Source organism: Natator depressus, chromosome 1, assembly GCF_965152275.1.
Source record: "Natator depressus isolate rNatDep1 chromosome 1, rNatDep2.hap1, whole genome shotgun sequence".
NCBI lineage: Eukaryota > Metazoa > Chordata > Testudines > Cheloniidae > Natator > Natator depressus.
The window spans coordinates 20,775,350-20,786,040 of record NC_134234.1 but is presented as its reverse complement, the minus strand read 5'-3'; the positions used below and the strand labels follow the sequence as shown (position 1 = coordinate 20,786,040).

The 10,691-nt window shown below is 44.5% G+C and overlaps 1 protein-coding gene across 3 annotated transcripts in view; it reads right to left on the bottom strand.

Moving 5' to 3' along the window:
• Window positions 1-515: 515 nt before the first annotated feature.
• The window catches only part of ANKRD42 (ankyrin repeat domain 42), a 50,862-nt gene continuing 40,686 nt past the window's right edge, over window positions 516-10,691 (bottom strand). Inside the window, exons 11-12 of one of the 3 annotated variants that reach the window (XM_074955755.1) lie at window positions 7,644-7,806; window positions 520-3,532 (exon numbers count right to left, since the gene is read on the bottom strand). In XM_074955755.1, coding sequence (XP_074811856.1) covers window positions 3,437-3,532; window positions 7,644-7,806 — 259 coding nt within the window. In that variant the 3' untranslated portion in view covers window positions 520-3,436. Of the gene's footprint in view, window positions 3,533-7,643; window positions 7,807-10,691 lie in introns of all 3 variants that reach the window. The other 2 variants (XM_074955765.1, XM_074955775.1) reach the window with 2 other exon arrangements.

The following is a 10,691-nucleotide window of genomic DNA, read 5'->3' as shown; positions in this document are numbered from 1 at the left end:
GTTACTCTGAAACCTGTACTCTATTTATGTATTTTCCTTGTATGTGCTCTGTACCTAGAGAATTAATTATTTTTTCATCCCTTTGTATGATATATTTAGGTGTGTTACAAGTAAAGGTTTTAGAGAATCACTTGAGCCTATTCTAAACACCATATTTATAGTTAAGGGTCTACTTAAATCACAGAACAGTCACACATTTTTTGCAGGTTGGTTATGGCATAAATAGCAAATTTCGCAGATGTTTATGCCGTGACCAACCTACAGCGGATTTCTCCACAGCGTTTCTCAAACTGGGGGCCCCAACCCAAAAGGGGGTTGCAAGCCTGTTGCAGGGGGCTTATGGTACTGTCACCCTTACTCCAGCAGCCGTGCTGCCTGAAGCTGGGCGGCAGGAGAGTGGCAGCTACTGGCTGGGTGCTCAGTTCTGAAGGCAGCTCCCCCACCACCAGCAGCAGAGAAATAAGGGTGACATGGCATTGCCGGCCTTACTTCTGTGCTGCTGCTCCTGGTGGCGGCCCTGCCTTCAGAGCTGGGTGCCCAGCCAGCAGCCACTGCTCTCCACTCTCCCTTCAGACTGGGCAGCCAGAGACCAGATTTTTATGGTACATGACTTGATTTTCATGGCCGTGAATTTGGTAGACCCCTATTTATAGTATTCATCTTCCAGTGTACCTCAACCATTTCCGTTTGCAGCATCCACTTCTAACTGATCCACAAAGGGCTCTTTGCAGTGATGAATACTACACAAATATTTGACACCAAAAATGACTGGTAATCATCTGCAGTTCTCTTCCTCAGATCATGATTCATTAGCTCTCAATAGGTAGAACCCAGGCGTTGCATTTCCCCCTGTCATTATCTGCTCCTCAGTAATGGCTAATCGGTTTTAAGATTTGGTATCTGCCAAACTGACATACTGTAAGGAAGGATAGTTACATGTCTGAATTGGGCATAAGGGAATCTGGATTTAAGGCATCTGGAAGAAAGGGCAAGTTACTCCAAGTTAGACTCTCCTCTGAAATTGACCTATAATCTTTATTACCCAAAGAATCCTCAAAATAGAGGAATCATCACCTCCTGTTCCTTAAATATCCCTCCCCATTACATGACTGTTTCTCACGTGAAAGGCAACACTTTTCTTTTTTTCTTTGTTCCCCCTTCGTAATCATTTTAGTCTTCCCTAATTGCATGGAATTGAGTAAATTCCTACTGTGGAAGTATGTGTTTTGTTGAATGGAATGTGTCTCATTTGCATGTGCAGCACTCTCATTAAAACCAATGTAAGTTTTGAGAACAGCTTGATGGTAGGCTTAGGCTTAATGGCTGCAGGGGTAAATTGGGATCTAAGGAGCATTAGTTGTTTGGAATTTTCTGTCTGATTATTGTATGTTTTCGGTCATAGAACTTTTTATTTTATTCACCAGCTTCCCTCAGCTTTCAGAGTTGTGTTTTCTTGGCTTCTTTCTTTCTTGATTCTGCAGTATCTTTGTATATGGAGGGCTTGAGTTAAATTTAAAAGGTCTTTCTCCACTGCTCATCCTACTTTTGCAAAATAAATGGCCATTCCAGCAAAGTGTTGACGTCAATGTGAGTCATTGGGCAGCTAGTCATATGCTTGGAGCCTACGTTTTATGGTGCATCTTCCTGACCTGCTGCTGCTATGTGCTACAAGGGCCTCTCCCCAAAACTTCCCCTTAGCCTGTGATGAACCTTGCATCCAGGGCAAGTATATTCTCGGCCATTAGGGACTGGGAGCCTATACGTTTGTTTTCCCATTCAAACAAAGCTGATTTCTCCTAACTAACCATGGGAGGAGGCAACACTGCTGTATTAAATGCATTTGCTAGAAGTTTGTGCGTGTGTGGTTTCTTTATATTTGTTCCTGAAAACTATTCTAAGTATATTGGTAATAGTGTCCAGTTTTTGGCTTCTTATACTAAGTTTGGGTGAGGGGGTTGTAGCGTTGTGGGAGGACTGCAGAAAATATTTTGGAAAATACCTGCCCTTTGATGTAATATGATGTGTTCAAAGGGCAAAAGATTTTCTCTCTGAAAGTATTTTGATGACCCCTGAGGAAAAATACCATCAGCCTGGGGTGATGAGTCAGAAAAGGGAACTCCCTCAAATGCAGAGAAATCACCCTAACCTTCCCTTCAGTTTGATCGCAGGATTTTCACAAGAGATTGAAAGGAAGAACCTCTGAGCATATCCCTGCTACATTTAATTCATTTGTAGTGTGAAATCTGAGCTTATATTTAATACCTCTGTACAGATCAGCCAAAAGTCAGGATTGTTCTATGAACGTTTTAATTTATTCAGAAGTATAACTACTTTATGTGACGCTTTGGATTAAAGTATTGCAAATGCAGCACAGTCACGACCAAGGGCCAAATTCTTCTACTTCTTGTTGGTATCAATGTTTTTTACACAGCTGTAATTTGGTCCTGAGTGTGTCTCAGTGGTCTGGATAGTAAAACTGTCAACTCCTTTGTCCCCTTTAACTGAAAACGTATTCCTTAAGCATGAAATCAGCGTAAGGGAGTTTGCTGTTAAGTGATGACCACGTGAGGAGTTGGCACAGCCGGATTATTTACACAAGCAGGTATTTGTAGGGTGTATATACGGTCATTATATAGTTGCCCCATAAGTTGCCCTGTCTCTTTTCCTTCTGTCATTTGAATTACTTTTTCATATAAGTGACATATGAAAGATGTCAATGTCCATGTCTTAGTGAAAGACATGGAAGAGTTTGGATAAACAAGAATACTTGGTCTGGAGGTTCAGTTAGAGCAAGTCTCTGCAGAAGTACTTAACGCATTTATCTCTTCTGAGTATATGATGAAAACCACTTATTATGGATAAAATTTTCAAAAGCTCCTAATTTTCATTGAAAGTCCAGGGGCCTTAGGAGCCTAGCTCACTTCTGAAAAATTAAGTGCTCTTGAAAATTTTACCCTATATGATTTGCTAATCAGTCACTACCCTGTGCCAGTATAAAAAGGAAAAAAAAAATCACCATTGCAGAAAACAGTGTCTCTTTCCACAATAAGATTTATCTTTAAGCAAAGAAACTGGTACATAGCTAGTTAAAACCACAAAGATCGGAAACCATACGTGATGTACAGCATTAAGCTGTAAATATACTATATGCATACTTCTGTAGTATCTTGAGGGTTGTCTTCTACAAGTGTCAAGGTAGTGCTATTACATAACATTTCCACTCCCTCCAGTGAAATATCAGAATGTGACTTACATAGATACCTTTTATTCCTCTCTGAAAGTTAACCCTTGTTTGGCATGAGTTTAGCTCATGGCAATATTGTCTGATATGGCCCTGTCCTGTCACTCTTAGCGTTGCATTTCCTGTGTGAACACCCTTCTCTAACTCTGTCAATCTGACAAGATGGTTACAAAACAGCAACTCTCAATTCGCACCTCAGTATCGTCTTACAAACACTCCACCGGGGCTGCCTGGTGGCTTTTTCTTCATTTTCTTTTTCTCTTTGCCTAAATCAGAGGCAGCCTCGCCTTCCTAAAAAGAGAATATAAAAGCCATTAAACTTCAGTCGCTCACCTACACCTGCTTCCTTAGCAAGGGAGGATTTTAAACCACATAAACTCCTTTGAACAGTCACAAAATGCTGTCTTACAGGATAAGATATATAGTAATAGCCAGGATCATGGCTTATTCTAACACTCAGTTATTGAGCCTGTAGTTTGGAAAACAAGCCACTGGAATGACCGTTTTCTTATATCTCACTTTTCTTTCCTTCTTCCCCTCCAGCCACCCTTACCACCCCTGCCAGCAATGTCTTCACCCCTAACTAGCTGATCTGATCTGCCTGCCCCCTGACTATTTGCCTAAGGTGAGGCATGAAGCAGATGGAGGTGCCACCTCCCTATTAGACAACACTCCCTTTCTGGGATAGATACATCTACAGCTCACAGATGTTCAGCTTCATGCTCCTGTCATTTGTTTTAAGAGAGGGGTGAAGACTTGAAAAAGTGTAGTGGTGCAAACTGAACAGAACTTTTATTTCAGCTGTGGTGTGGTTCAGTGCTGGCCGCAGGGCACCAAGAAGCTTGCAGAGTATTCTGTAAGTGCCACAGATATAACACTTTCTTCTGAACAGTCATTAATACTTTGGTGTTTGTCCTTAACAACCAAGTCTCAATTTCAAACCCAAGCTTGTTCTTTTCATTAGATGCACTTAAAATACTGTAGACATTTGGGAACTTTCTGAAAAATTACCTGCTTTCTTTTTTTTTCTGCATCTTTTAAGTGAGAAGGTCAATTGCTGAGTGGGGACAACAGGGAGGTTTGTGTGGCACTCAGAGATTGCATTAACTCTGTGTATCCCAGAGACTGAAATAGAACTGGGGCCTTAAGCAGTCTTTATTAAACGAGCGCAAGCACCCAATCCCTCAATGTTAGTGGAGCCGGAAATACCCCTGAAAGTTGAGTCAGGTGTATATCAAAATGAAATAATAGCAAGAATATTGATTTCACAGGTAGCGTTTTGACATTTTGATTCATGAGGCTATGGATAATACAAAGAATACAAATGTGGTACTTTAGTCAAGGTACAGCATGCCGACATTTACGGGGTCGGACAAGATGCTAGCAATGCTGCTCTGGTTTATTGCAGTACTTGGGATTGTCTCCATTGCCATCTACATTGGTTTAATTCTGGAGCCAAGCAGGAGGAGATGGGAAATTCCAAAGATGAAAGCTCAATCGCTCACCTCTGATGTGGGTTAGAGGCGGCAGAGTCCTCTCATGGAGCATAGCAGTGTGAAACCAGAAAGGACCCCTCTGCCTGATGCAGAGGTGGATTTGAAAATGAATCTGCCTCAGTGAAAGAAGTTTCCGCTCCCCTGTCTGAGAAGCTATTGAAGTGGCTACCACTGTTAAACTGCAGCCCAATTATGCCCTTTCAGAGAACTGATATAAGGGAGTAAAATATACCCCTCATGTAGCTGTATTGAGTTAAATGGACTGATGCAGCTGCTAGAGTAGCCCCAGGTTTTCCAAAACTCCCTGGTGAGCTGGTGTCCTAGCCAATGCCCCGGGGTTGGGTCATGGAAGCAGAAAGTGGTGGCTTTTCAGCAGCACTGGGGGGAGGGGGCAGCAGGCAAGGAGAGGAGCTTAGATGGGATGCAAAGGTCAGGGGCAGTTGTGTGGGAGCAGCCATGGGTGAGGGAGAGAAGGGGGGAAGCAGCCATGAAGCAGGAGACGGGGAGAGGGCGTGAGGGGAGTAGAAGCACTCATAAAGAGAGTAGTGTTGAGAGAAGCTAGTTGACTAGATGTGGGATTAGCTATGAGATAGAAAGCCTGGGGGTTAGTGAGAAATGGGACAGTTATGATTGCAGGTTATGCAGTTGGCTGAATGCAGTTATGAATGGGGCCTGTGGCATCGTGAGATTGAAGGAGACAGAGATTAGGGTTGGGCACAGACATGGAGCAATTTTATAGCCCTCAGTGGCTATGAGATGAGTGGCATTTCCACATAAAACCCACTCCTTTTTAATTGCCCAGTCTTGCTGCCAGTCTCATCAGAGGCCATAGACAGAGACCCATGGAGACTGAGCTAACGTCTCACCACAAGAAACAGTGGGCAGCTCCAAGTTAGGGCTGAGGCCTGGACAGAGCACTGTGGGAAAGCTTCTGCTGCTGCAGTCTGTGCAATAGCTGCCTTGTGGGTAAATGAAGAACTCTGTCTCTGATGCTGTTAATCAGGCACCAGCATGAAATTGCGTATTGATGCTTGACAAAGATTGGGGTGCTGGTAAGTTGAGACCACTAGCTATCATGCGGAGAAAAACTGTCTCATTGTTTCCTTGTGATTCCCCCATCTGTCTGTATCCCCCTGTTGTTGTCTCTTTCTTATAGATAGATTATAGGCTCTTTGGGGCAGGGACTGGCTTTTGTTCTGTGTCTGTGCAGCGCCTACCACCATGGGGTCCTGATCCATGCCTCAGAATCCAAGGTACTATAATATACCAATAATATTATAGAAGCGAAAGCTTATGGTCAAATAAATTGGTTAGTCTCTAAGGTGCCAAGTACTCCTTTTCTTTTTGCGAATACAAACTAACACGGCTGCTACTCTGACACCAATGAATTAAATGTGATTTAGAGAAAATAACTGAATATTCCTAACTGCAATTGTGATGTAATATTAGCCTCTGGCCAGCAGATGGCAGTGGAAGATTTAAACTAGGGGTTCACTTATATATGTGGAACGCTGCTGGCAAGTTTCAGGCAAGGATATGTGCACACAAAACAGTAGTGAAGCTACAGAGGGGTAGTACTTAGCCCTTTGGTCCCTGGGGATGAGAGTACTTTATTCCTCCTTAGCAGGCAAACAGGAGAGGTGGGAGCTGGGAATGTGGCTGTGGTCTATTTAGTTTACCCTATTCCTGACCCTTCAGTTCTCATTGCTTTGCAGAATGTTGTATTGAAAATGCATAACTCCTCTATAATGACAGGTTTCAGAGTAACAGCCGTGTTAGTCTGTATTCGCAAAAAGAAAAGGAGTACTTGTGGCACCTTAGAGACTAACCAATTTATTTGAGCATAAGCTTTCGTGAGCTACAGCTCACTTCATCGGATGCATACTGTGGAAAGTGTAGAAGATCTTTTTATACACACAAAGCATGAAAAAATACCTCCCCCCACCCCACTTTCCTATTACCAGCAGGAGAGTGGGGTGGGGGGAGGTATTTTTTCATGCTTTGTGTGTATAAAAAGATCTTCTACACTTTCCACAGTATGCATCCGATGAAGTGAGCTGTAGCTCACGAAAGCTTATGCTCAAATAAATTGGTTAGTCTCTAAGGTGCCACAAGTACTCCTTTTCTTTTTGCGAACTCCTCTATAGTTGGTGGGAGGAAGCTGGAGCTTTAAGCTGCCTGAATGGGGAGTGCTGGGGCTTTGGTTACCTGAGAAGACAGGTTTCGGATTATGCAGGAAACACATTATCTTTGTTTTTCTGTTACACTAACCACTACTAAAATAGTTAATGTTGAAATTTAAATTGCCATCACTGGCTTCAGAGTTAAGACATTGAAGCAGTTCACACCTGACTTAGCTGGTGTGGCAGGCTGTCTATGTGCTCCAGAATACAACACTGCTTTGATTTATATTCTGTTTTTGTGGGAAAGGTTTTCTTTGCCTGCAGGGCTAGAAACTATGGGGAAAAGGGGGCAGAAAGCAAGGACTGTGGACAAGAGTTCTGTCGCAAGGGGTGGATTCTGTGCTATATGTCAGGGTTCCTACATAATTGTCTGTTGTTGTTGGGGAGGAGGGGAGTTGGCTTTTTTCCCCGCATTTTCTGAAGCAGCCTGCGGGGCAATTATCATGTACCAGAGTTCAATGTTGTTCATATCTAGGGGGTTGGGTCCAGGCCTATGGCCAATACTAACATCAAGGAAGACAGCTGTGCACCTGTCCGGCTACAAGTGGTGGCTGTAAGGAACAGCAATCCTTTCTGTCTGAGCATCCTCTTTGCTCTTCGGAGATGCTGACCCAGGTGGACACAACAGATGCTGCTGGTGTCTTTGCGGCAATGGAGCTATATGTTGCTAATGAACCTTATACCTTTTCATGTTGTTTTTCACACATTCCCCAAAGCAGTCACCTGAGGGCAGACACTCATCCCTGAGATGGTGGGTGTGAGCTGCAGTTTCTCCAGACACTCTTTAAGGTGGCTTGTCTCTGCTCGGTATTCATCTAGCTGACGCTCCAGCTTCTCTCGACGGACTCGCTCGTATTCTAGCTGGGCCTCCAGTTCTCTAACCATCCTGCCAAACGCAAAAATCAGGCAAGCCAAGTCTGATGAAATGCTGTTAGCCATGTTAGCTCCTGCCTTTGTTACTCTGTGGTGGCCCAAAAGGAGGGTCCAGGCACTATCCTGATGCTACAAGGCAAGATAGCTTATGGAGGCCTGGGGGTGATACACCTGGAACTGCCCTTCCTGCTGCTCCAGAAAGGAGTACTGGGTCCCCAGCACCTGCTGCTAACACTAGCATAAGTACAGGAAGGCCACATTCCAAACCTTGGTGGCCTTTTATCAGCTAAGATGATTATTTAAGCACTAATAGTGTGCTCTATGTTGTAAAAGAGTTTAATGGAGACATGCTCCCTGCTCCAATGAGTGTGAAATCTCTTTGGGACTATGGAGGAAAAACTACACACATTAGCCAGTGCATGACCTCGCACCCTGGAGAACTCTAAACTGGAATCCTGCTCAGCTACTGCACTAGGTGGGGAGAAGAGAGAGAAGCTCTTTGCTGCTGTAACAAGCCAGGTCTACATAGATGTAAGCAGGGTCTGAATGAACTCTTCCCTGACATCTAGTGATGAGCTGTGGGGAGAAGACTTGAGGAACAGACCGTATTTACGTAAACACACCTATTCCAACTAGGAATGCAGCCGATGGAGCTGCTTTGCCGAAGTGATCAATTTTAACTAGTGGTGAGTTACAAATCACTTTACATAAGATCGGCCATACTGGGTCAGACCAGTGGTCCATCTAGCCCAGCATCCTGTCTTCTGACAGTGGCCAATTCCAGGTGCTTCTGAGGGTATGAACAGAACAGGTAGTCATCAAGTGATCCATCCCCTGTTGCCAATTCTCAGCTTCTGGCAAACAGAGACTAGGGACATTTCAGAGCATGGTTTTGCATCTCTACCCATCCTGGCTAATAGCCATTGATGGACCTATCCTCTAGGAACTTATCTAGGTTGGCTGGTTTGTTTGTCTTTTGAATCCTGTTATAGTCCTGGCCTTCACAACAGCCTCTGGCAAGGAGTTCCACAGGTTGACTGTGCATTGTGTGAAAAAATACTTCCTTTTGTTTGTTTTAAACCTCCTGCCTCTTAATTTCATTTGGTGACCCCTGGTTCTTGTGTTATGAGATGGAGTAAATAACACTTCCTTATTTACTTTCTTCACACCAGTCATGATTTTATAGACCTGTATCATATCCCCCCTTAGTTGTCTCTTTTGCAAGCTAAGAAGTCCCAGTCTTATTAATCTCTCAGATGAAAGCTATTCCATACCCCTAATCATTTTTGTTGCCCTTTCCTGAACCTTTTCCAATTCCAATATATCTTTTTTTAGGTGGGATGACCACATCTGCACGCAGTATTCAAGATGTGAGCGTACCATGGATTTACATAGAGGCAATACGATATTGCCTCTGTTAAAGCATTGACGTATTGAAAGCAGGAGTAATGAAATGTTGTTATTCTTATTGTACGAGTAAAGGGCATCAGAACTGTACTTAACCTGCCCCTGATTGAGGGGGTCACCCTAAATTGAACCTCACTCGTTAAGCAGGGGGTAGGGATAAACCCCAGTGAAGTGGAGAGAGAGTAGGGACAGGTGTTTCTACCTGGCAGTGTTGGCTCTGCCTCAGGAGTTTTAGACACCAGTTGACCCTCCTCTCATCTCTCCACTGTTTAAAGACAGAACTGATTAGACTCAGTTGAGAACCTTGTTTTGTTCTGTAATCACTGGAGCTGAAATCACTTAGGCTATGTCTATGCTAGAGAGCCTACAGCATCACAGCTGTACTGATGCAGGTGCACCGCTGTCAGATCTCTCCTGTAGCTGCTCTGTGCCAACGAGAAAGAGCTCTCCTGTCGACATAATAAAACCACCCCCAATGGGCAGCAGTAGCTACGTCGGCAGGAGAAGCTCTCCTACCAACACAACGCTGTGTATAGTACCACTTATGCTGGCGAAACTTATGTTGCTCAGGGGATGTTTTTTTCCACACCCTTGAGCGACATAAGTATTGCCAATATAAGTGATAGTCTAGACATAGCCTTAGATCTGGTGTGGGACAATGGTGTGGTGAAAGAGACCGGACAGCCTGCTCTAGCAGTGAGATTCCCCGCTACCTGCTGACATCACGGAGAGCTGGGTTAAGTGGTGGAACTTCAGAACGTGAAGAGGCAGAAGAACAGCAGCCAGCAGAGGCAGAGACTGACAGTGGGGACAGAGAGCAGCCAACAGCAGCCGGCAATGACAGCAGAGTGAACCGCGGCGGTGTCAGCACAGAGACATCGCTCCATATCTACCCCTCACCCCATCCCGGGATGGGAGGTGAACTCACATGAACACACCTCTGAACTCTGGATCTTTGCTGACCAAAGACAGCAACTGTGAGTGGGGTGCAGTGGAGGGAGAGGGCAGTGGCATGTTAGAGGAACATTTGGATGTCAGACTTTCACACCACAAGGTGATAGACTGAGGCAAAGGACACTGCCCAACGTAGTCTGGGGTGGGTGTTTGCCCATGGTCCTGGGGTTTTGAATCGTGGCTGTGGGGTTTTCTCAAAGTAATGCTGGGTTCCTTTTCCCTTTTTATTAAAAATTTTCTTTGCGATACACAGATTCAGTGCTTGTGAGAGGGGAAGTACTGACGCTTAGAGGCAGCTGGGGGTTCTGGTTGGTTTTCCAGATTGCTGGGTGGGGGCTCAAGCCGGTTCTATTTTCTGTTGTTAGGAGAAACGCCTTGGCATTGAACCTGGCCCTTGTTGCTACCAACACCACCTGGCAGAAGGGTTACATACGTAAAGACTAAATCACGTTCATGGGCGATAAGTCAGTCAGAACCAACGGCTGTCATCAGAGGCCCGAGCAGAAGGACAATAACCCTTCGCTGGCAGCAGACTAG